General features: G+C 53.9%; 3 protein-coding genes across 10 annotated transcripts; 2 read left to right on the top strand and 1 right to left on the bottom strand.

The window, feature by feature from the left end:
* Positions 1-6,118: 6,118 nt before the first annotated feature.
* Positions 6,119-11,225, top strand: LOC119106146 (rhophilin-2-B). Its single transcript, XM_037229744.1, has 4 exons — positions 6,119-6,257; positions 7,593-7,819; positions 8,828-8,977; positions 10,180-11,225. The coding sequence occupies exons 1-4, from the start codon at positions 6,119-6,121 to the stop codon at positions 10,408-10,410; spliced, it is 747 nt and encodes a 248-aa protein (XP_037085639.1). The 3' UTR covers positions 10,411-11,225.
* Positions 11,226-12,347: 1,122 nt separating this feature from the next.
* On the bottom strand, positions 12,348-16,126 carry LOC119105984 (zinc finger protein 511). 3 transcript variants are annotated; one of them, XM_037229579.1, is made up of 4 exons: positions 15,901-16,126; positions 14,097-14,281; positions 13,453-13,657; positions 12,348-12,879 (listed from the first exon to the last, which is right to left on the bottom strand). In XM_037229579.1, the coding sequence occupies exons 2-4, from the start codon at positions 14,261-14,263 to the stop codon at positions 12,541-12,543; spliced, it is 711 nt and encodes a 236-aa protein (XP_037085474.1). In that variant the 5' UTR covers positions 14,264-14,281; positions 15,901-16,126; the 3' UTR covers positions 12,348-12,540. The 3 variants fall into 3 exon arrangements, with proteins under 3 accessions (XP_037085474.1, XP_037085476.1, XP_037085475.1); XM_037229581.1 differs by having other exon boundaries at positions 14,097-14,275; XM_037229580.1 differs by lacking the exon at positions 15,901-16,126 and having other exon boundaries at positions 14,097-14,429.
* A 50-nt stretch (positions 16,127-16,176) lies between these two features.
* On the top strand, positions 16,177-24,610 carry LOC119105982 (palmitoyltransferase ZDHHC3). Of its 6 annotated transcripts, none has more exons than XM_037229575.1 (8): positions 16,177-16,265; positions 17,000-17,166; positions 18,841-19,212; positions 19,649-19,726; positions 20,223-20,366; positions 21,694-21,906; positions 22,778-22,932; positions 23,260-24,610. In XM_037229575.1, the coding sequence occupies exons 3-8, from the start codon at positions 18,946-18,948 to the stop codon at positions 23,357-23,359; spliced, it is 957 nt and encodes a 318-aa protein (XP_037085470.1). In that variant the 5' UTR covers positions 16,177-16,265; positions 17,000-17,166; positions 18,841-18,945; the 3' UTR covers positions 23,360-24,610. The 6 variants fall into 6 exon arrangements, with proteins under 6 accessions (XP_037085470.1, XP_037085469.1, XP_037085471.1 ...); XM_037229576.1 differs by lacking the exon at positions 16,177-16,265 and adding an exon at positions 16,382-16,491 and having other exon boundaries at positions 17,028-17,166; XM_037229573.1 differs by lacking the exon at positions 16,177-16,265 and adding an exon at positions 16,382-16,491.
* Positions 24,611-24,873: the final 263 nt, after the last annotated feature.

The raw sequence follows: 24,873 nt of genomic DNA, 5'->3' as shown, positions 1-24,873 counted from the left end.
ATCTTCCAAAAATGACTGCACATGACTGCTCTCCATATTTGAGCAGCTTGAATAGAGCTGCAACACACTGCAACTGACCGTCAGTATGCAGCGATGTTGTGGAGAGCAGTACTTGCGATGCACGGTAACCACAATAACGAAATATTTTCAAACGCTTTCATATGTTCTGCGGTCTTTGCCCATTCAGGTTATGTTTAGCTGCTTTCATTTTCCCTTCATTGCTCTATTACGTCGACGACGTTGTGCAGCAAACGACACGCCGCGGCGGCACCCATTCTTACGATGGCATGTGACGTAATCATTATTTTCTGGATGCTCCAAGATAACCACTGCCTACCGGTTCAGAGGTTTCTGAAAGGCTCATTTGACGTTCATGATAAGTCGTTGCTCTCGGTATATCATCGGTATCATATTTATATATATATATTATATATATATATATATATATATATAATATAATGTGTGTGTGTGTGTGTGTGTGTGTGTGTGTGTGTGTGTGTGTTTGTGTGTGTGTGTGTGTGTGTGTGTGTTGGTGTTTAGGCGTGTGTGTGTATGTGTGCTTAGATAAAAAGATGGATAGATAGAAAGACGAATAGATATGCAGATGGTCTGTATATCATCGGTATATGCCAGAAACAGCTGGTATATACCAGAAACAGGTGGTATATACTAGAAACAGGTATCTCATATTGCCCCCGCCTCCTTCCGACCTGTCAAATGATCATGATTTCCTCGTTCCCCGTGATGCCACAGATCACACAATCTGCTCGATATCCGTCCGCAGGCCATGAGAACACCCCAGCGCAGCAAAACCGGGCTAGCCCTGCTCTTCGAGTACTACAACCAGCTATACTTCGTCGAGCGGCGGTTCTTCCCGCCCGACCGGAGCCTCGGCGTGCACTTCGAATGGTGAGTGCGTCGGCCGGCGGCAGGAGGCCGGTCCTCGTGGAGGCGGTGTCGCCAGGGGTCGCAGCACGAGCCGGGCGCGGCCGCCGCCCGCTGCTGCCGCGGCCGAGTACCGGCACACGGTGTGTGACCGCCTCAGCCGCCAACACCAGCGCCGAGGCAGGTCGGGGGCGTGTGCCTCACCAGCGCCGGTCCAGGTCACCAGCGCCGAAGCACCAGCGCCGAGGCAGGTCGGGGGCGTGCGCCTTAACTGCGCGAAACGGCCGTGCCGTGCCGTGCCGTGAGCTCTGGCCGGACTTTGTGTCATCCTCTTTTTCTTCGTGGGCGGACGTGCGGTCGCTGACGCTAGGGCGTGACTGTGGTGTCCTGCACGGTTTACATGGTCCATGTCCTGCACGGTTTGCGTGGTTCGTATTGTGCTTCCCCGCCAGCCGTGCAGCCACCTGTTCGGTGGCTGAGGCGTCTGGCTGCTGACATCCGACCGCTTGTTTACGCCGTTTCCTGCACACACGCAAGCTCCGCTGTCGTGGTGGAAGTAATGCGTTCCGACATATGCGGCTCGTTTGGCTGTTGGCTGTTCTGTTATGTCTGTGACGGCGTAGTCTGCGGCTGCTCAGTACGTGGCAACGTCTTACCTTTGCGCGGCGTAGCCCGGGAGCTCGGAAGCACCCCTTGGTGCTTTCAATGGGCTCGCATTTCTTTTTCCTGAGGTTTCCAGGAGCCTCTGTCTCCAGACGTGAACATGATGTCATGTGGTGCATTGGTATTTACAGTTGCAAGGGAGTTGGACGTCCCTCCTTGTTCGCATATCTTCGCATCGCACCCCGAGCTTTTAAAAAAACATCGCCAAAGCCTTCAGTTTGCAAGCGTAAGACCCATTCCCGTTCCCAGTAATGCTCCATTTGTTTGCAGTCTGATCTGAACTATCTGGACAGCATCGCTTTGGACTTTGCAGTTAAAAGTACCAATTGTGAGACGATGTTTTCGAGATTTTAGCCATGCTATTTATACGGGACTTTGCGACTTTATCGGTGCGTGCATTACATTCCTGGGCAGCTCCTGCAAAATTGCAATCTTTTATCAGAGTCGTATCATACTTTCCTGTCAGCCATATCATAGTCGTCACTGAGACTTCGCCAACGCCACACGTCAAGACTTCGCGCGAGGCGCTCGAACCGACAAGTGATCTGGAGGTCTGATCTGAGTGACTTGGAGAGATGTCACTCTCAACATCTCATTCCGCTAGATGTGCCGCAGAACCGGTGCCCAGGAGCCACAAGCTCCGTGATTGTTACGAGACATCTCGATGAGACCATCTGCCAATCTTCTACATCTTCCTCGCGGCCGTGCTCCGTGACTTGTTGTACCACCGTTGTCCGACGCGCCACGTAAGACAAACCGCTTTTTTCACTCGCCGGGCCGGCCCGCTCAGCACGAGAGCTCGCGTGCGAGCGACTTCCTGCGTGCGCGATGAACCGGTCGTGCTGTGTTGGCACCGAGGTTGTTTTGTGAAGCTGTCTGAGTCGCGGACCAGGCCCATCAGCGTCTAATACCCCACTGGTTTGGGTGCGTACCCCTGCACGCATGCGCCGGCGCGAGCCCGGTGGGCACGGCGCATGACTGATGTGTGTGGAAGCGCGCGCAGCTGGTCGGCTCCAAGCATGCGAGGCCGCCTTCAAAACATGCGAGGCCACCTCCAAAGCATGCGAAGCCGGTTCCAAAGGCATGAGAGGCCCAAACGAGTACGAATTTGGTGGGTGGATTACAATAAGGGAGAGGAGACATGCACGTGAAAGACTATTCAAGAACTTAATGTGTCTGTTTTTATTACTTTTTCGTGTCCAGGAATTAAGGCGAGCAAAACGTCCGTGAGAATCTCTTGTGTTGATTGCGTCATTGCAATCTTCAATCAGTTGATATGTTGGAAATGGCTGTGTTTACATTTTTCCCTTGTGTTTTACCCTGACCTGTCCAAAACGAGAAACAGTCCCATGACATCATCCAAGTGCACGCTCACCGACCACGTCGCCCGGTTTCAGGTACGATTCGCTAACTGGACTGCCCAGCTGCCAGCGAACGGTGGCCTTCGAGAAAGCGTCAGTGCTCTTCAACATCGCAGGCCCTGCACAGTCAGCTGGGGGCGCGCGAAGAGCGTGACAGTCCAGAGGGTCTCGACAAGCACCGTCAACAACTACGTGAGAGCGGCAGGCATCTACAGGTGAGGTTCCGCACGGCATGGTTCTGACGAGTGACAGGCATCTACGGGTAAGACTCCGCACGGCACGGTCCTGAGGAACGGCAGGCATCTACGGGTAAAGCTCCATACGGCATGATCGGGACAAGCGGCAGGCATCTGCGGGTAAGGCTCCGCGCGGCATGATCCTGACGAGCGGCAGGCATCTACGGGTAAGGCTCCGCACGGCATGATCCTGACGAGCGGCAGGCATGTACAGGTAGGGCTCCGCACAGCATGATTCGGACAAGTAGTGGCTCGGAGAGTAACGCGGCGTCCGTGCTGGAGACTGACTGAAGCAGGTGTCTTTATGATTGCGTTGTGATGTGAAGGCGGTTGGAACAACAGCGTAACGTATCCTTGCTAATTTGAGACAAATAGTGATAAATGTCATTCACTTGTTGCGGTTTTAGGACGTTTGTCTACTGAAGTAAAATGGCGTTGCATACCCAGTGCCCTGACAGGAGGGGCGGGCACTGCGAGGATTAGTACCTTCGGTAAATGATAGAAATCGCAATGTCCGTACGTATCGTACTGGCGTGCTCGTATGTCGTATCCGAACGTATCAACATGGCTGTATGTCTGGGAATATCAAGGCGGCCCAATCAGATGTCACAAACTGTGGATCATGCTCTACATCCCGGGATAACATCACTCGCCTGTGAACTAAAATACCACACGCATGTCGGACATCAGACACTCCGAGCTCCTCATATAAGTCACCGAGTCATGTCTCACGCATGACTCTATAATGATGACTCATATCTATAATGATATCATGACTCATAACTCATGACCTCCTATAAGCCCCGAACGAAAATTTTCAAACAAAAATCGAGTACGCTCGTCTCTTTTCAGATACATCCTAGAGAACGTCTCGAACGCGCCGAGCCGCGACCTGGACCCGGACGTGCTGGAGGGTGCTGTCGAACCTGCTGCTGGCGCAGGCGCGGGAGTGTCCAGCTGGAGAGCTGACGCTGGCGGAGGAGAAAGACCAAGCTGGCTGCCCGGCTCGATATGGGTCGGGAGGCGGCCCCAGGTGAGACGCAGGGGGCCGGGACAGCCTGGAATAGCACAGCTCAGGGAGGGGCCAGAGGCTCAGGGAGAGGTCAGAGGTTCAGAGAGGGTCTGGGATAGCCGGGAAGGAGCACAGCTCAGGGGGGGACCTAAGGCTCAGGAGAGGCCAGAGGTTCAGAGAGTGGCTGGGGCAGCTGGGGAGGAGCACATCTCAGGGAGGGGCCAGAGGCTCAGGGAGAGATCAGAGGTTCAGAGACGGGGCAGGGGACAGCCGGGTGGGGCGCGGCTCAGGGAGGGGCCAGAGGCCCATGGAAGGGGCCAGGGGGTCCAGGGGAGGGGCCAAGAAGGCCCAGGTGAGGACGCAGGAGCCGGAACAGCCGGGGAGGAGCTCAGCTGGTGGAGGGGCCAGAGGCTCAGGGAGGAGCCAGAGGCTCAGGAAGGGGCCAGATGTTCAGGGATTTCCGCTTGGGCTGAGAGAAGACTGTCTAGCCATTAATGGGCTTGAGAGTCCCGTGGGGAGGGGGATGAAGTGACTTGAGCATCCAAGACAAGACTGATTCGAAGGAGCACAGTCGTTCAATCGCGTGGATGCAAAAGGAAGCCCAGTATCTATTGACCATGCTAAACGGATTACCATCCTTGCAACATGAGACACAGAAACCCGTAACGCCCCTGGCCCGGACTCCGCGGCTGCCCTCGCCTGACAAGCCCCGTCGTGTATCGCCAGGTGTCCGAGGGTGTACCATCGTCTGCGGGAGCAGATGTCTCCACCGTCGGTGGAGGAGTCGGTGCCACCGTCCTTGGCAGCAGCTGGTCCACATCAAGGAGGTCTACTACTAGTCGCCCTTGCTCACCACCACTTTCGCCATCGGTACGCACCTTTTAGTCCTGCGAGCACGCCTATTCCCACAGTGGCTGAAGGCTGCCTTCCCTCCTCGTCGGGAGGCATCACATTGGCTGGGGCGCGAGATTGAGGCTCGGGGGGGGGGGGGGGGGGGCTGAGCATCCCTTTGAAAATTTATCTAAGTTTAACATGGACGCTATTGGTATTGATTGGAAAGAAATATCCAAGAGTGGCTGTTAAATGTCCCGTGAAGTTGGGAGAACTCTCGTGGTCCCTGCACAGTGGGGCTAAATGTTTGATGAATGACATGTGTACTATCTTCCCATTCACAGCACCAGTGTGTTGTTCGCCACCACCTCCGTTGTTTGCAATCCCAGTCGCTGCGTGCCATCGTTGTCGTCGGTGATATCGGCAAACAGTCAGACGCACGGGGCCGTGTTGCGGGTACCAAATCATGATGCACGAGACCGTGCATCGGCTGGGGTACGTGACCCTTGCCCGCGACGGCTGTTTACCCGGCGCTGCTGTAGGCGCAGTAGGCGCTCGCCCTGAGCATGACCTTGACCCCGCGGCACGCAGGCCTCCTCGAGCCACCAGGGGCCCGCTGGGTCGGCGGGAGATAGACACGCTGCAGCAGTCCCAGCGCAATCGGGACGACATTCTCGGCATCGACCTGACCTTGCCCTCGCAACGCCGCGCATAGGCCAAGTAAATCTGGGTGAGCGTTCGGACCGGCCGCACCCCGCACCGCAACGGGGTTTACACGTCACCAGGAATAGACGACCGCATGGCTGCTGGTTAGGTTCTGTGCTTTCGTGATAGGACGGCAGTTGGGTCAATTTCCAAAGCGAAGTGCAGTTTCCTGAAAGCCGTTAATTTTGAGAGGACACTTCAACCATGCATGTGGGATGAAAACACGGCACTGCTGCGTATTGTGTACTTGCCTCTGAATCGTTCCACGTCGTTCGTGATACCGTAAATAGAGCTAAAAACGCATGTAAACATATGCTAATGCTGAACATCAAGCATTGATGTCTGGACATGACGCCCGCCCACAGGGAAGTGCCACCTGAACGAGGCCATCACGCTACACGAGGAGTGTTCTGCGATTGTACCGGATGTCCCGCGAGCTGAAGAAGCGCGAGATTGCTGCACCACGTGCTGAAGGTTGGCGCTGGACGTCTCCGTGGAGCGACTGGAGAATCATCCGGAAGGAGGACGACTTCGACGAGCCCGTGGAGCCGCCGACAATCTCTGGTAAAATTCGCACTGAGCTTCACGACCCTTGTTTTTGGCGAGCAGATTTGCGCCGGGTCCTGGGCGCCGTACGGCGGCGGGACCCGGTCCGCAAGTCGACTGAACATAATTTGGTATAGCGCTTGTCAATTGCTGTGCGGTTTGCATCGATCGTAATAAGCAAACAAGCGAGCATGTCGCCTCTATTGATCATTGTCCGGACTACAGAGCGCATCCCCCGTCAGATTTGCTCCGCATGGCTAATTCAAGTTAACAAAAAGCAAAGACTTTGAAGCCCAGAAACATTTTCAGTTCTCTTCAGGTCTGTGCATTGTGCCCTAGGGGACGTCGCGTGCGGCTGCCTGGAAGTTCGCTCGCCGTCTGGGGTGACACAAATCGTATTAAGGTCGCAAATAACGCTAATAGTTGAAGGAAGGCAATGGATAGTCGCAGGAAGGCTGAGAATGGTGCTGATGTTTTAAAGTACTGTGGCTTGTTTGGCGGTGCAAGGCACCGCTGAAAGAGCATAGCAAGTGCAATCGATGATTCCATCTTCTTTGCGAGTTGCTGGTGTGGCAGAAACTGTAAAATTGCGTGCCATTTGAAGAAAGACTTTCCCCAGATATTTTGCAGGATGCTTGCTTTTTTGTTTGCGAAGTGACAGTGGCAAAGAAGAGCGATAAACAATTATGCAGGGAAGACGAGTAGGGATCCCACTCAGCACTTGCTATCTTCATGCATCACAAAACGAAACCCGAGTGGATTTGCCTAATGCTGCTATAAATTGCCCATGCAAGAGACGCGTGCAAAGAGGGTTCCGAAGCCTGGTACACAGGCACCACAAGCTTCGAAGACACATTGCTGACTGGACACATATCTCATAAACTACATCTTGACTGGTAAAACCCTGGACCTTTCTTTACACTCGAGCCCATCCAACCAGACGCGTTGAAAGGCTCTCGGGGTGACGCTCCGTTTGCTTCCCTGTAACGCCGGCTCTTTATGACTGCAGGCTCCTCCAAGCAGACGCTGCCCCAGCGGCCACCATCTCCCCTGTGACCCCTGGCTCTCTGTCCCCGCAGGCTCCTCCAAACAGACGCTCCCCAGCAGCCACCGTCTCCCCTGTGACCCCGGCTCTCCGTCCCCGCAGGCTCCTCCAAACAGGCGCTCTCCCAGCAGCCACCGTCTCCCCTGTGACCCCGGCTCTCCGTCCCCGCAGGCTCCTCCAAACAGACGATGTCCCAGCAGCCACCGTCTCCTCTGTGACCCCGGCCCTCCGTCCCCGCAGGCTTCTCCAGACAGACGCTGCCCCAGATGCCACCGTCTCCCTGTGACCCCGGCTCTCCGTTCCCGCAGGCTCCTCCAAGCAGGCGTTGACGCTGCGGCCGCCGGACTTCAGCCAGCACCAGGTGCCGGACCTGTTCCGCGCGCTGGGCCCCGTCGAGGTGTTCTCAGCGCACCATCACTGGTCGGCGCCGCGCTCAGTCACCATCAGCCGGCAGCCCGGCGAGGGGCTCGGCTTCAGCGTCAAGATGGAGGCGCCCGTCGTCGTCGTCGACGTCGAACCCACCGGCGTGGCAGAGGTCAGAGGAATGGTCACGTGTGTGTGTGGGGGGGGGGGGGGTGTAGGGGTCGCTGATTGCTCCTCTGACCGGGATGTGCGATAACAGGGGTAGGTGAGCGGCGATGCGTGTGAAGCGGTTGTAAGTAAAGATCGCTGGGAGGCCACGCGAGTGTGTATGTCACGTGTACGTGAACATGCGTTTGCAAAGGTCGCTGGGGCCGCTGAAAGGTCATAAGTGCGGGCCTCTTGGCGGAAGAAGTAAGTGAAAGGTATATGTGTGTATGTATTATATATATATATATATATATATATATATATATATATATATATATATATATCTATGTGTGGTGTGTGTGTGTGCTGTTGTGTGTTGTGTGTGTGCATGTATATATGTTGTATATATGTGTTATGTATATACGTGGAAGTCGTGGGTATACCCTGGTGCTTCTGCTCACGTGCAATGTTCTGGGTTGTGGCCAAGAAGGCCGGGTGTAAGATAAAACTTTGACTTTAAAAATGTTGAACAGCCATATTATAGTCACAGGAATGAAGAACACTAATGCCACCTCTTTGGAAGTTATATCTGCACCCAATCATTATATGATGCGCTGTTGGGAATCGTGTTGTGCAGGTAACCATGATTCATGCCTCGAATTATGTCTTAACTACCTGTTATCGAGCTCGTTCGTTTCCATCAACACCCTATATTCTCCATTTGGAGCGATCTCGCTGTTTTCATCAGATGTCGCCGCCGTTCCCCTTTCTATACACCCGTCCCCTGGCAGCGCCTGACCTCTGCCCGGCGCCTTACACCTGCCCGGCGTCTTACACCTGCCCGGCGCCTTACACCTGCCCGGCGCCTTACACCTGCCCGGCGCCTGACCTCTGCCCGGAGCCTGACCTCTGCCCGGCGCCTGACCCCTGTCCGGCTCCTAACCTCTACCCGACACCTGACCTCTGCCCGGCACCTGACCTCTGCTCGTCGCCTGACCTTTGCCCAGCGCCTGACCTCTGCCCGTCGCTGCAGCGCGCCGGCCTCAAGGAGAACGACTACATCGTGGGCATGGACGGCCAGGACCTCAAGTGGAGTGGCCACGCGGACGTGGTGGCGCTCATCCGACAGGCCGGCAGCGAGTTCAGCTTGGTCGTCGTCACGCCCATGGACAAGACAGAGCCGGTGAGGACGCAGTGGCAGTGGCCACACCGCGCGCCAGGGCCTGCTCGGGATGTTGGGATGGCATGGAGTCGGGATTTCCCTTGTGGGTGTTCTGTTTGAGACCTTGGGTTCCCGTGGGTAGCAAACGATCCAAATCGAAGGCCGGGTGGCCAAAAGCTGAGGTCTACATACCGCTTTGCAACTCTTAATTTGAATCCTATATTGCACGATTAATTGTTATGATGTGTGGGCAATAGTTAGGTGAGCCATTTGGTTTCGCCTTTCCTTTGCGGTAGCTGTTGTGGGCGAGTCTCCAGGGAACCTTCAGTCCAGGCTAGTCCAGAACTTCGGACCTCCAGCCAGCATTTGGACGAGTTTACTGTAACCCTATCGTCCAACCAACGGCGCGCCTTCCTCCTTGTCACTGCATTGCGTTTCCAGTTGGTCACCGATGTTTTTTACTAGCGCATGACCTCTGGACCTCCGACTGGGCGATGTTTCAATGATTTCCCAGCCGTCATACGTTGATCCCGCTTCTGTTTTTACCCACCTGTTGGGCATCATCTGTGAATGCGACTTTGTGCTCCGTGACTCCTCTCCAATGCTGGGGCGAGAAACGGGTGTGACTCGACCACCGTAGTCCAACACATTTTTAAGCATGTTTGGTTACAGGTTCTGTGAGCTAACATCATGTCCAAATCTTGCTCTCTGACTCTGCCGTTCAGGCGTTAAACTGATCACAGCCTGTGCATTTACAATGCCGATTGACCCTGCTGCTGGTGCTTGCTTGTTTTCTGAGGCACCGTCTCGTATCCTGACTATGCATCCAATGTCCTGACGTGTCTCGGGTCTTGCTCTGTGACCCACCCCGCTCCCTGGCGCTCTGCCTTATGTGTCTCGAGTCTGTGCTCTGTGACCTATCTCGCTCCCTGGCGCTCTGCCTATGTGTCTCGAGTCTGTGCTCTGTGACCTATCTCGCTCCCTGGCGCTCTGCCTATGTGTCTCGAGTCTGTGCTCTGTGACCTATCTCGCTCCCTGGCGCTCTGCCTTATGTGTCTCGAGTCTGCTCTGTGACCTATCTCGCTCCCTGGCGCTCTGCCTTATGTGTCTCGAGTCTGTGCTCTGTGACCTATCTCGCTCCCTGGCGCTCTGCCTCATGCGCTGGCGCTGAGCGCCGCTCTCTTTCTCTCCACGTCGTGTTCTGACCCGGTGCCATGCGACAGACGCGGGAGCCGCCGCGGCCGCCGCCGATGCCGCCGCTCTCGGACAAGACCTGGGGCTCGCTCTCCAGCTCGGGCGTCAGCTCGGGCGTCTCCAGCCGCAAGCCGAGCCCGGCCAGCAGCCTGGCCAGCCAGAACAGCAAGGGCTCGGCGCGCCGCCACTCCTGGAACCCGTTCAAGCGCGGGGCCAAGTCCGAGCACGACCTCTACATCACCAACGTGGTGCTGCGATGAGGCGGCCGCCCCGGCGGTGCCGCTGCCGCAGCCGTTGTGGGCCACGCTGCTGCCGCCGCCGGCTCCGGCGCCGCGCGCTCGCACTGCCAGAGCCGCCACAGACAGCCACCTATGCTACCGCACATGTGCTACCGCCAGCAACGGACACGGAGTTGTAGCAGCAGTAATCGTAGTAGTTCCGGCGGAAGCAGGAGCGTTCTATACCGCGAGTAGCAGCGGAAGTGGTGCAGACGCTTTGTCGTTGGCGGTGCGCGCGCCTCAGCGGGCTCGGGCCGCGTCCACACCTGTTCTTGTTGCCATGCGCCGCTGGCCGGCGCCGGAGAGCCGGACGCAGAGGCCCTGGGCCAGTCGGACCCCACGCCGCCAGACTGTGTCGCCCGTTGCGTGGGCTCGAGGCGCGTCGTGCCGTCGCACGTGTTCGGATGCGCCCGGTTCTGTTGCCCTGTTGCGCCACGTGGTGCGTGTATTCGTGCGCCCCCGGCTCGGGGCACGGGAGCTGTTGTCGTGTGGAGCTTTGCCGAGTGTTGATGTTAGTCTGCGGCCCAGTTACTTATATAGATGAGTTGCCGTTGTGTTGAGGCCAAACCACAGAGTAGCTGAAAGTATCCTGATTGGCTTGTATCGTGTGCTCATTAATCAGTGGGATGATGTTTGTCCCGGTCCCGTCTGTCCGGTCCCGATTGCGTCTCGGGATCAGGTACGACTCGGGGCGGTTTTGTGATATTTACCCTGTATTCGGTCGCCCCGCTGCAGCGAAGCGCCTATTCAAAGCATTCATGTAATGGGTATGTTATCCAATGAAGCTGAATCGTAATCGGAAACGTTTTCTTTTGGTTGTTGCGAGTGAAGAAACTGAAAAATCAGGCACAAGCGGAGGCACGAACAAGGAACCGAGGGCCGCTTGCAGGCGGTGAAGCTCTCCCTCAAAGGAGATATTCCAGCGGCAGAGCAGCCAGCACACACCGATAAGCAGCCGCAGGTTGAGCCATGGCTTTTCCCAGGGTTTTTTTTCAACACCAGCACCAGGACACATCACTACACTCCGTTGGCACCTGAGCCCTGAATGCATTTAGACATGCACCGGTGTCGTCACTCTCACATGGTAGTCATTCCGAAGTTCCCACAGCCTGTTTGACACGGCGTCGGACAAGGACCATGTAGGGCAGGCACGTGGAACTGCAGCTCTGACCCGCGCCCACGCGGCGCGCGGCATGGCGCCGCGCGTCGCGCCAAGATGTCCGTACGAATCAGCCGCTGAACCAGAGTTCTCCATTGAAGGGGTGGGGGTGGGAACACGGCGCACGTCACCATTCATGGCTAAAAAAGACTTCAAACTCACTTCTTCAGAAAATCGGTCCCCGTTTTCAAAAAAAACATGAAATATCCACGGGCACGCGTCGCATACCGTACTGGCAAGCTGTCTTTCGCAAGTGCCAACCAGTCTACGAGTCAAACATTTGTTCTTCAAGCTACTACCGCTCGGCTTGGCAGGAACACGGAAGGAGCTGAATCAGCCCGCTCCTAAAAGAAGTGGACAAAACAGCATTTTACCTTATATTTATCGAAAAACGCGTGACCTTTGAGCGACACGTCGCCTGTCCTTATCACAGAAAATACGGATCGCAGAGGAAACGAAACGTCCCGTCAATCCACCATCATGTTTCGCCTCAGCACCTCCACGTCCCAGTCAAAGTCGTCGTCGGAGCAACACAGCTCCAGAGCCACGTACGATGGTCCGTGTCTTAGCGGCGTAAATGGCCGCCAAGGGCGCCGACAGACCAGAGACCGGGCTGGCCAGCCTCGATTCGCTGCCGCTTGACCGTCAACATGCAGAACCACCACAGATCCCGTCACATGATGGGCTACAACACCCACAATCACGAGCCCCTCGTCTCTGGCGGCTCACTAGCGCTCCTTCCCCCCCCCCCCCCCCCCCATCTCTGGCGGTTCAGAGCTGTCACTGCCTGGTCTCCGTGAGTCTCCGGCGACTCCGAGTTCTCACTGCCTGGTTCAATCAAAATAGTCTAGCTGAGTCTACATGACTGGACGGTGCGTACACGGCCGTAAGGTGGGCCAAGGGCGCCGACAGACCAGAGACCGGGCTGGAGCCTCTTTGGTGCCGGGCGGGGTCTACAACGGCTCCATCTCTAGCGCCGCCGCCAGGCTGGCCATGTCGATCTCTCCAGCGCCTCCGTCGTCGTGTCTCCGCCGGAGCGAAGGCACCGCCCGCTCGCCGAAGCTCACGCCCTCCTCCGGCACGCGGTACGAGAAGCGCAGGCGCGGCCGGCCGGCCGGGGGCGTGGCCCCGCTGATGCCCACGGTCGGGGGCGGCGGCTCGCTGACGTCCGCAGCTGGGGGGCGGGGCGAATAGCAGAAGTCGGCCGGGAAGCAGTGTTCGCTGACGCAGTGCTGCCGCCTGGCGACCGGGTCCGCCGACAGCACACCGCACGATTCGACGAAGCAGGCGTACTGCGGGCGACGCAGCACGCGGGGGTCACGCACATGCCTTGGTAAGAGGGCTAGCCTGCAGTGGATGACAGTCCAGGTGCTTGTGTCACGTCCCGCATGTAAACTTTACTCCAGAAACAAGAAAGTGTGTATATATATATATATATATATATATATATATATATATATATATATATATATATATATACAAATGTTTAGCAGATGAGCCTGTACTGGTTTCTGAATGGGTGTTAATCAATGTCCTATCGACGAACGCCTTTTTCGAAACGCGGATAATGCAAAGTCGTCGCCAAGTATCATTAGAATTTATATGTATGGCCAGTGTGGCACATACATCCATTACGGCCACAGATAGTCGACAGAATATACCAACAAACCACTTTTTGTATAACTAAAACGGTAGTTTTCGGCGGATCACGCACCTGTAGAAATATACCCCAGGAGGCGCACTCGACGTAGTGCGCCTCCTGCTAAAATCACAAGCTTTGAAACGCGCGTTTTCGGGCAACCGTCGACAGAAAGCCAGGGCTAAAACCCCGCTCTTCCCACGTCTCTCCCGGTTGGCAGTCTCACCATTGGCTGACGCTGGGCGCGCAGCTGAAACAGCGAGTCGTGACTCTCCTCCAGGTGCAGCTGCAGCGTGTGGAGCGACGGCAGGCGAGCGCGGCAGATGGCGCAGCTGTGCCGGTGACTGGCGGCGTAGTGCGCCTCCTGCTCGACCACCGAGCCCAGCCGGCGGCCGCAGCCGGCCACCTCGCACCGCAGCGGCGCCCGCTCGCTGTCGGCAGCGGGTCGTTAGCGGGCGCTGTAGCCGGCTGCTGGGCACGGGCCGGGGCCAGCCCTCTAGCGTCGTTATGGTGTGAGATGATAAGCGACGTAGTTGTCAGTCATGTTCAATGAAAACCACATGTACTAAGTAACAAAACTATTTTGTTGATAATCTAAGTTGACATATATGTGCAAAGTGTGTTTTGGGTGAAGAACAACTACTCTTGCTGATATTAACCCCTCTTCCTGCCCCATCAAAGTTTGCTTAGGTCAGTGACATAGTCAGATGATGATGTTCCGATGATTGGAGTGCCAATCTACAGTGACATTCAGGAGCCACAGAGCATGAACAACAGTTCCACAAACCCAAACTAAATAAAACATTGATTGGTTACTCTTGCACCATTCATTACTTTCAATGATGCAATAGAGCTCAACTGAAAACTCACCACTCCAGCTCTTCCTCATCCAAATCGACAGCTACATATTGTAGCTGCATTCCACAGGCAGCATTGCCTTCTGCATAAAGAGGATCTTCAAATGTTCGTTTTTTGTTTGCAACCGTCCTCAGATATGTCCAAACGGTGTCCTTGTCAGTGAATGGAAAAGGATCCATTTATGCAGGCTTCTGAAACTAGATGCACTTTACCAGATTATCAGAAATCAGAGCTCTTTCACAGCATGACAGTCCACTAAGTGACATAAGGGTGTCCCTGGGGGTGGCACACACAAATCTCACTTGAACATTTATTCTCTTCATTGATCATGTGATGGTTGGTGCTAACTTTACGCTACAAACAGGAAGGCCTTGTTCTTGATCCCTACCCCCACCCCATCCCCTAGCATCTGGGTACACTTGGGAACTGAAGCTGCCCAACCTTTTGGGAAAGTTACTTTCCAGTTAACTTTTCAGCTGTCCAGAGAAAGAGACAAACCAAAATGACCCAGTCTGCCCCCTCCCATGTCAATGTTAGGGCCACAAATGTATTTAGAAGACCAGAACTCACGCTAAGCAGACCCTGTTGCATGAGCCATGATCCCCACCATCTGATCCTGATCATGAAATTTGTTGTGACCATTCATCCTTGATCACATCTTTCTCGATGACTCAGTGGGTTAGAATGATCCAACCATCCTTCCAGTCCAACTACCCATGACAGCAAGGGTTTAAGTCACTTCAGGTTTTCACTATTTATCTTTGACTGGGATATCCTGTGGCTGGTAACAGCACCCATGCTGGAGGTCAGATGATACCAGAGGAATGGATGGGCATCCAGGCCATTACAGAACATGAAAATGTCACAACCCAATTCTTCAGCTGACCTAGAAATTCCAGATTGGATCACAGGACACAGGGCTCACACCACAAACACTGCTTGGCATTTGCTTTGATCTCAGAAATCCATCTTGTTTAGTGTCTATACTAAATCTTTCAACAAAATTGGCACCAAATTTGGTGACCAAAAGTGTTATAGGTTATCATGCATAACATGGTTTAGCCTGCCCTCTGAGATCATCTGATCTTTAGTTACCATCTGCTTTCACCAACCCAGTCTGAACTGAACCAGATGCCTGCACCACATTGGTCGGCTGAATCCCACAATAGCATGCACCAAACTGGGGCCAGGCTAAATTGTGTCAAGTTTCAAAACAATATGGTTGGGAATTTTTGAAACATTTTTGCCTGAAAGTACCTTTAACACATAATTATCTAAAATATTGGCTCTCTAGGCACTGGACATGGTGACAACTATACACTAAACTCTAAGCATCCAGGTTTCCTGCATAAATCTGATAACAATTTTGCATCAAGGCAATTTATGAGCATCTAAAACATCTTGGATCAGTAACATGAAAGCGTGGATCAAAAGGCAGGCTCTCTAATTAACCATGATGTGAAAGCAGGCTTTGAATTCATGTTACTCATGCAAGCTACAGCATTATTACCATAATTTGATCACTGAAGGTTGAAGTGATACATATAGGAAACAAGGAGCTTTGATGGAAATATTACAAATAATACTACACTTTTGAAAATTATGGAATCTCCCCTAGTTACACACTGGGTACATCATCCATGATTTAGCATGATTTGTAACCAAGCATGGGCATGTCACAGCACGCACTGCCTAAAACCCTCACCCTAGGCCTTTTTAGCTTCAGTTACATGCAATCGAAATTCCCCTCCCGCTACCATGCACAGTAATTCAAAAAACGCCCACGAAGCCCTAAAACTGTTCAATTATCGCTCACCAGATCAGTACCACAATTCCTACAGTCCCAAGCTGGCTTCGTTACAACAACCTTGGTTGCTACCGCAACTGTGTCCACCTTGGCTACCGGTTATGTCAAGGCTGTATGAGACTTATGTCTCTGTTACGTGTCTTGGTTACGTCTCAATTGGTTGAAGATTGATTAAAGAATATCGAAAGATCGGTTAAAGATGATCGATCTCGCTCACATTAACGCAGTAAATGCGTAGCGTGACGCCTTGAAGACGAGTTTGTTGGCTCGTTGCTGTCCATTTTTGTCATACGTTTTATGCCAAACAAGATAAAAAGAAATATTTGTGAAGAACTTTGTTAATTTAAACAAGTTTCATGACTGATAGCTAAGATGTAACACACTTGTTTCCACCATGAATATGCTTGAAATATTTTCTGCGTTTTAGAAGCAGCATGCGCCTATTTTGCCTTGTTCACTTCAATTGTATTATTTTGGTGTTGGAATGCCGAGTGTGTTGCCTAACAGAGTAGATACCTATTTAGAGTTCGTAATTAAATGGCGATTAGGAGCCTCTGAATCTAAATGGGTGCTGGTCGGATGTAGCTTGGATATTGGAAAGTAAGCGATAATATTTGTTTTTACTTTGAAAGCCTCGGAGCTGTTGGGAGATGGGTTGGGTCGGGATGAAAGTTAAGCAGGATTTTAGCGACTAAGCTGCAGGCTACCTCCAGGGCCACATCCCCTATGCTGTTGGATAGGAGGAACAGCCTTCCTATCCAGCCAGCCTTTGCAACAGCAAAAAATGTATTCCTAGCACATATTTCTGTAAGAGACCTATGTTCTCAACAGTCACTATTGAAGTTGGATGGTGAGCTTTTCAGTGGCCTTAGAATACAAATGGATGTGGCCTTGCAATTGTGTGTATCTTTTCTGTTCATTATGCATCTTGAAACAATATGTATATATGTGCCTTGCATGATAGGACCTTCACATGATGCTTTCCTTACCCATCACTGCGCTCCAGGGACAATGAATGGGAATTTCATCATACCTGTGGTAGATGTTGTAATCTCAGCATTATTGTAATGTGGTGTTATTATATCTATTAACAATTATCTCTCCATAGCTTTGGAGTAACAAAGTTTCAATCCTAGATAAAGTAAGAGTTGCAGCTAAGCTCAGGTGGGATGAAAGTCCATCCACATCAAGAGTAATGATCCACATTAGAAGATGTCAAGGCAAGCACCAGATATGATGAAAATGACTGACTTGATCTGTCTTTGTGCATTTAAGGTAAAAAACTATTTAGACAATAAAGTCTCACTATTCAGAAATGTTTGTATGATGTTAGACAGCCTGCCAAACTGACCTGTGAGATTTCCACCTTCACAAGCCATGTAATATTCTGCCCTAGCAGACAGGTGGACTCACTTGCTTGACAAGCTGACTTCACTTCTCTGCTGCAAATTTGTAAGAGGTGTAGGGTGTCACAGTGGGTGTGGCATTTCTGGAACCCAAGTGTGGTTGTGTGCCCATGTTTTGGTGCTTTCTTGTGATGTTCTTGAATGTTTATTATATAATTTTGTTCACTTGCATTCACATGCTTGATTAAGGCACTTTTTTAAGTTATTCGGTGGCAAGCTTTGTTTCCAAAACAACTAGTATTAATGTCCAACCTCCTGTATTATGTATTGCAAAACATGAGTTGTGTTTGAAACTTAGACTGAATGCACAATGTTGGCTGAAAGCCAGTTGAAGGCTGTTGGTTTCAGGAATGATGCCCACCAAGGTCAGATTTAAATGACTTCATGATTATCTTCTTCTTGGTCTTGAACACCACATGGCCAGTCGGGTGACAGGATATGAACAATGTTTTTGTGACCTTGTGCATGCCTGAATGGCCTTGAAATGGGTTGCTTAAGATAGTCTGCACATCTTTGTGGGCATGTAACTCAGAAACTAGAGCATTCTGGGTTCTAAGAATGGCAGGGTGAGGAATGAAGTGATCTTCAAGGTGGCTATCTAGTTAAAAGTCCTGTACAAATTTGGAGCACTTCCTTTAATATTTTTGGTGACAAGAAAAAGGAAATGAAGCTGGCTGGATGGAGTGGCATGAAATTTTTGGCATATTTTGTGTTTTGTAGCACAGGCTTTCATCTTGTACTATACATGGAAGCATGCAATTTAAAATGTGTGTTTAAGTCCATTGCATTTTAACATGTCACTCATATGGGCTGAAGGGACCCCATGTCATTCATTTTCCCCTCTTTTCAAGCTCACAACATGTACATTTTGGGTTGTGCAGAAGCTTCATATGCCAACTCGGCAGAAACGTCTAGGGGCAATTGCAAAACTGGCAAGTATAGCCCGCCCCCCCCCCCCCCCATCCATTCTCTGTGATGTGAGGTGCAACTGGCCAAACCTATCCCTGAAGTTGTCAAACTTGATCTTCCCATGACCTAGCCATAGGTCAGCAACCTTACAAGGTACATCTAAATTTTTGATGGCACACAATCCGCTATTCTATTGTCTACAAATATGCTAAATTTGGCGCGGCTACGCCGCGCCGTTCGGAAACCATTCTGGAAAAACCTTCGGAGGGTCAATTTGACCCCCACCCGAACGCGTGTTAAGATTGCAGCAAGTGCGGTGTGCGATACAGATTGACTGGCTAGTTGCAAGCTGTTTATAATTGTTGCATACTTGAAGTGTTGTTCACGGTATCTCCAGCTTTTTAAGGTTGCATGCTAACTGAAATTAATTGCTCACTGCATTCTTACTTGCTTAACCCAGATGTACCTTCTACCTCCAAGGATGTCGATAGTCCGACCATGAATTGATTCTAGAATATGTGTATGGTTTCCTCAAATGAAAGTATTCTCCTTTGAATTGGCCCCATCTGTACCTTCCATAGACCAATGACCCTATGATTTTTCCGTAAAAAGTGACGGTCGTCTGTTGTTCCAGCTTCTTGCCTCCGAACATGCTCCTGTGACCTGAGGCCACCCGGAATTCGACCTGACGTGACCTCGAAGCTGACCTCGGAGCAGCGGCTACATCGAGCGTCTCACCATGAGCGAGCCGCTGCCGCCGTACCTGGACCGCGGCGACGGCCACAACCGCTGCTGTAACCGGCGCCTCTGGTGCATCGGCGATGTTTGCGGCGTGCTCTGCGTGCTCATCACCTGGTTCCTGATCGGCTACGCCGAGTACGTGGTGATGGGCGTCATCCTGCTCTCGTGGCCGCAGTCGATGATGCGCGCCCTCCACATGGTGGTCTACAACGCGCTCACGCTGCTGGCCTTCTCCAGTCACGCGCGCACCATGCTCACCGACCCGGTAGGTGGCGCTGCGAGCGAGGACTTGCGAGACGGGCCTCTGCTGGTGGGATGGTGTGCAGGGCGCCACAGCGATATAGCGCGTGGTAGGTTAGGGGAATCAGTCACTGATTTTGATTGCATAAAGGTTAAGCTCATGCATATTCATTTTAACGGCGATAACGGGTTCTTGTATTGTTTGGTGATGGACAAGGTGTGAATTTTGTGTGTTCATGTACTGGCATGTATGGGATACTGATTTAGGGAAAAGTTACGTCATTATACAAATGATATGGAAATCTTAGCCTATGATGTGTAACAATGGAGGCTAGCAAGCTAGGCTCAATCAATTATCTCACGATCAAACCATGCCTTATCGCGAGTTTCGTGTAATTCGCACGCATTGACGATACGTTCGTGTACGTCTCCATGACCGGTAGCGATGGCCTTGTTGCCAGGGCGCCGTGCCTCGGGGTAATGCTACAAAGGAGGCGATGCAGTGGGCCACCAGCCAGGAGGGTGGCGTTGTATACAAGGTAACGGCGATAGACGCTTAGCGGTATAATTAAGCGATAGAAATAAAGTGCCTGTATGTCGAGGGTAAACCGATTTGACTTGCTGTTTGCGATGCGTTTATCGTCATTGGGGAATATGACTTACTTGGAATTACCTTACCTATGGCGTATGACTACTTGGCTTGCCTCCGATGATCAGTAATCGTTATTTTTAATTTGTGCGAGCGATATCAACCAGACATGTTTGCTTCAGATGCAGTGTTCTTCCATCTAGGTTGTCAAAATCCTCTGTTGTGAAGGCATATGGCACATCTTGTTCATGAATATAGCGTGCCATCTGTTCGAGTCTCGGATGCTTTGGTAGTCTGTTTGTGCGCTGTGCCCGTCACTCCAACCATGCGTTGTCGCGGTGACCAGACCCCGTATCGCCGCACCAGCCGCCCACTGGCTCAGGGCGGCCGATCTGTCCGCGCCGCCGTTGTATGGAGAGGCTGACGTCGCCTGCCCCACCCGCTAGTGTCCCAAGTGCTGGAGCATCAAGCCGGAGCGGGCCCACCACTGCTCCGTCTGCCAGCGCTGCATACGCAAGATGGACCACCACTGCCCGTGGGTCAACAACTGCGTCGGCGAGAACAATCAAAAGTTCTTCGTGCTCTTCACGGTGAGGGAACGGCGGGAGCTTCGGATTCTGGCATTAAGCATCTTGACGGTGAGGGACTGGAGGGAGCTGTGGACTCTGGCGTTAGGCATCTTGACAGTGAGGGACCGGAGGGAGCTGTGGACTCTGGCGTTCTCGTTAGGCATCTTGACGGTGAGGGACCGGAGGGAGCTGGGGACTCCGGCGTTAGGCATCTTGACGATGAGGGACCGGAGGGAGCTGGGGACCCTGGCGTTAGGCATCTTGACGGTGAGGGACTGGAGGGAGCTGTGGACTCCGGCGTTAGGCATCCTGACAGTGAGGGATCGGAGGGAGCTGTGGACTCCGGCGTTCTCGTTAGGCATCTTGACGGTGAGGGACCGGAGGGAGCTGTGGACTCCGGCGTTAGGCATCTTGACGATGAGGGACCGGAGGGAGCTGGGGACCCTGGCGTTAGGCATCTTGACGGTGAGGGACTGGAGGGGGCTGTGGACTCCGGCGTTAGGCATCTTGACGGTGAGGGACCGGAGGGAGCTGGGGACCCTGGCGTTAGGCGGTGTCATCTGGGGTATGTGTTGGCGCATAGACGCATCTCGGGCGTTGCGTGCCATACACGGGGTTGAGAGATTATTGGTGCTGTACAAGTAATGGAGAATTTCGCTCAGAAACAATTAAATTGTCGATATGAGACCTCGACCTATTCTCATTGTACCGAAATTGTACATCCGTTGTGCGGATGTTGGGTGGTCTGTCGGTAGTGTGCCGTCAGGATGGGTTGGGACTCAGCGAAATGACTAAAGAATCGGTGAAATGCAGGGGTCTTCCATGGCTGGACGAGAATGTTAGTTTGATGTTATTGGAGGTAAAACACACTGGTCAAATCCGAGTGGCTGAAAACCTGCTTCGTCTGTTATAATATATTTTTTTGTTAAGTTTGATATTGTCCTCAGTGTCATTTCGTACTTACTACACCATGCGCTTGTAGTTGTAAAGCGTTACCCTTGCCTCACATGACTTCTTCCCGCGCCGTTTAATGGAAGTGATGATGTTACCCAGCCATGCCTCGCTAACACTCTCCCCCACCCCTACTCCACTCGTCCGCAGCTGTACATCGCGGCCATCTCTGTACACTCGCTGATCCTGGCGGTGAACCATAATGGAAGCGATGATGTTACCCAGCCATGCCTCGCTAACACTCTCCCCCACCCCTACTCCACTCTTCCGCAGCTGTACATCGCGGCCATCTCCGTACACTCGCTGATCCTGGCGGTGAACCATAATGGAAGCGATGATGTTACCCAGCCATGCCTCGCTAACATTCTCACCTCGCCCCTACTCCACTCGTCCGCAGCTGTACATCGCGGCCATCTCCGTGCACTCGCTGATCCTGGCGGTGAACCAGTTCGTCTCGTGCTTCCACAACGAGTGGAAGGCGTGCAGCGTCCACACGCCGCCCGCCACCGTCATCATGCTGCTCTTCCTCATCTTCGAGGGCGCCCTCTTCGGCATCTTCACGCTGGTGATGCTGTGCTCGCAGGTGCAGGCCATCTGGACCGACGAGACGGTACGTGGCGAGGTGGTGGGATGCAGCAGTTGGGATTCCGGTGCCTAGGAGTGCCCGCTAGAACGGGAGGGCCGATGTGACGTAAGAGCCCACGAACATTCTTTGTTGGACTTCGCTGGAAATGAATGCCTGTCCCTTAACAGGAGGAACTCCTCCTATGCGGATGCTCCTCAGCGTGAGGTTCCGCTAGAATGGGAGGGGCGGCACGAGGCAGCACTCCAAGTCGCCTTTGCTTCCGGACATCCGCTACAAATACACGTCTGCTAGCAGGAGATCACGTTCAGGGCCGTTGCGTACAGCTCGGACTGCAGTCGCCATTGCAACCATTGCAAAGATATCGAAATGATATTCGTCGTGTTTGAATCACCTTAAGTCTGGAACGGACGCGGTCGGGCCGAAGATTCGTGTTCTTCCTTTCAGCAGGCCGTGAGGCCAGTGCGGCTCTGGGTCCCTCTCCCGCGCTGTCGTCCCCGTGTGGCTGCGGTGACGACGGCGGCAGCTGACGCCCTCTGGCCCCCTGACGCCCGGGTCCGCCTCTCCCCAGTGCGGCTCTGGGTCCCTCTCCCGCGCTGTCGTCGCCGTGTGGCTGCGGTGACGACGGCGGCAGCTGACGCCGTCTGGCCCCCTGACGCTCGGGTCCGCCTCTCCCCAGTGCGGCTCTGGGTCCCTCTCCCGCGCTATCGTCCCCGTGTGGCTGCGGTGACGACGGCGGCAGCTGACGCCCTCTGGCCCCCTGACGCCCGGGTCCGCCTCTCCCCAGTGCGGCTCTGGGTCCCTCTCCCGCGCTGTCGTCGCCGTGTGGCTGCGGTGACGACGACGGCGGTAGCTGCCGCCCTCTGCCTCCCTGACGCTCGGTCCCGCCTCTCCCCAGGGCATCGAGGCGCTGAAGGGCGAGGAGGTGCGCTGGCGGCGCCAGGAGCGCTGGAAGAGCATGCGGGCCGTGTTCGGGCGCACCTGGCACGCCTGGCTGTCGCCGTTCACGCGGCCCGTGCTGTCCGGCAGCGCGCTCCGGCACGTGTACCCGGTGTGAGCATCTCCCCCAGGCGGGCGCGCTGAGCGCCGCAGGGTAGGTCCGGCCGAGCGCTCCCGCCCTGCGATGCGCCCACCCTGTGGTGTCCGCATAGCCGGCGTGTTGAAGTTCCAGTGGGACGGATGGCAGGCCTTCAGACAGAAGCCGTTGTCTGTTTTGGCTGACGGGGTTTCTGGGTAAAGCTCGCGTGTTTCGTTGCTGAGCCCACAGCACTTTTGACCGCGGGTTTCTTTGTTAATTATTCTGTGAAAGGGCCAGTGTCTCGCCCTCGTCTCCTCTTCCCCGCTCCAGCGCGCGGCCTGACGTGTAAACCTACGTTTCAGCTCTGGCGGGTCGGGCACTGACTCGGACGAGGACCGGCGCTCCACGTGCTCGGAGGAGGCGGAGCGGGCTCCCCTCGCCGCCGGTGACATGTCCGTCTGAGTGTGCTGACCAGGCGGAGGTGACCCCGCGAACTCACGGGTCGCCACGGCCACTAGCGACCGGCCAATCACCGCCTGAGGTGCGCGCACGACAACGGGTGTGCACCAATCACCGCCGAAGGTCCTGGCACGACGGCGGGTGCCGAGCAATCACCGCCAGAGGCCCTGGCACGACGGCGGGCGCCGACCAATCAACGCGTGGTGCGAGTGCAGCCCGGCAAAAGACGTGAACCATTCACTATTGAGTGTCCGTGCGCCGCAGCAGCTGGTGTGAGCCAATGGCTTTTAGACGTGTGCGTCATGTCTGACATGATTGTTCGACTTCGGCTCAAAGCAGCAGTTAGACCTGGCGACGAATTATCTCAGGATATGTTACGCTGTCAACGTGAGGGGTAGAAGGGGCATAGCACCGCCGTTGCGAACGCTGGCTAGCTATCGACCCGTAGTAGCTGTCCTCAGCCACATGACCGGGCATCTGTACCGGACGTCGTCGGCTTTGGCCCCGCTCCAGTTGACAATCGGGAGCTGCGTGCGATGAAGCAAGGCACAAAGCCGCCGAGAGGGCTGGAACGCTTCCGTCACAACCCCTGGCGTCCTGGTGCGAGCTGGAGGCTGTTGTCATGCGTCGGGTGGCTGCGTCGCACCAAGTCCAGGAATAGACGGGAGCGCCCCTCTGATGCAGGGAGGAAGTGCTCTCACTGGACCAGACCAGCCGTGCTGGTGGCCTGCGGGCGGGCGCCGGCGTCCGGTCACCATCCCAACCCCGCCACATGTAGCTCATTGAACGGGTGGGTGGACACCAACCTACACTGCTGAATGGCTCTGGTACAGACTGCCACGGGCCAGATGCGTGTCAAGAGATTACCAGCATGGTCATAATCTGCTACGTGTCCTACGTGTTTCACCAGCTGCCGAGTGCGATGCTACTGTATTGGCCGCTACAGCTTTCAGGCCTGGCTCGCAGTATTCGTCATCACGCTGTATATTGTATGCATGCCTGCGTGCTGGGTGTTGATGCACGTCAGAGAAGTGTAACACGGACTCGTGGTTGCATGCCTCAAAGCGCCTGGGGCCACCTCATTTTGAATGAGCGTAGTTAGTCCGCTCATTTCGTAGTGTGCAATGAATGTGATTTTTGCTCTTCGATTCATTTGTTGGATTTGCGTTGCGCATCGACCGCAAATGGTTATGCAGCTCGATTTATTTGTCAATGGAATTGTTGGCATGAATCCGCAGCGGCGTAAATTCAGCTGAATCACGTGGTGTCACGGCGTCCTAGGCATTATGACTGATGCTTTAAATTTCGGCGCTCGCACGCGCTGCAAGTTCTACCACGTTGGAGAGGGAGTGGGCATTCGTTATGCGGTCGTGCAACGGTTAATGCCGCGCTTGATCAGACTCCAGGCGTGCCGACTCGATCATCTGATCACATGAGCTGCAAACGCTCATGTCTTTCACGGCCGCCGTATTTGATACTCCTGGGATGCGGCATTGGCGAGGTCATGCCAGTATTCG

Source organism: Pollicipes pollicipes, unplaced genomic scaffold (assembly GCF_011947565.3).
Source record: "Pollicipes pollicipes isolate AB1234 unplaced genomic scaffold, Ppol_2.1 Scaffold_6138;HRSCAF=7277_pilon_pilon_pilon, whole genome shotgun sequence".
Classification (NCBI taxonomy): domain Eukaryota; kingdom Metazoa; phylum Arthropoda; class Thecostraca; order Pollicipedomorpha; family Pollicipedidae; genus Pollicipes; species Pollicipes pollicipes.
Note: the sequence above shows the minus strand (reverse complement) of the source record. Positions and strands in the feature narration are given on the sequence as shown.

Bases quoted from the DNA above. Each gene is read 5' to 3' on its own strand.
- LOC119105984 (XM_037229579.1), bottom strand. From the start codon at position 14,263: ATGGATCCTTTTCCATTCACTGACAAGGACACCGTTTGGACATATCTG. The intron at 13,658-14,096 runs GTGAGTTTTCAG...CGCTGCCGACAG, and splicing joins GATGAGGAAGAGCTGGAGTG to CGAGCGGGCGCCGCTGCGGT. The intron at 12,880-13,452 runs GTGAGACTGCCA...CGTCGCCCGCAG, and splicing joins GCGCCCAGCGTCAGCCAATG to TACGCCTGCTTCGTCGAATC.
- LOC119105982 (XM_037229575.1), top strand. From the start codon at position 18,946: ATGAGCGAGCCGCTGCCGCCGTACCTGGACCGCGGCGACGGCCACAAC. The intron at 19,727-20,222 runs GTAACGGCGATA...CCCACCCGCTAG, and splicing joins AGGGTGGCGTTGTATACAAG to TGTCCCAAGTGCTGGAGCAT. The intron at 22,933-23,259 runs GTGAGCATCTCC...CCTACGTTTCAG, and splicing joins CTCCGGCACGTGTACCCGGT to CTCTGGCGGGTCGGGCACTG.
- LOC119106146 (XM_037229744.1), top strand. From the start codon at position 6,119: ATGTCCCGCGAGCTGAAGAAGCGCGAGATTGCTGCACCACGTGCTGAA. The intron at 7,820-8,827 runs GTCAGAGGAATG...CCGTCGCTGCAG, and splicing joins AACCCACCGGCGTGGCAGAG to CGCGCCGGCCTCAAGGAGAA. The intron at 8,978-10,179 runs GTGAGGACGCAG...GCCATGCGACAG, and splicing joins CCATGGACAAGACAGAGCCG to ACGCGGGAGCCGCCGCGGCC.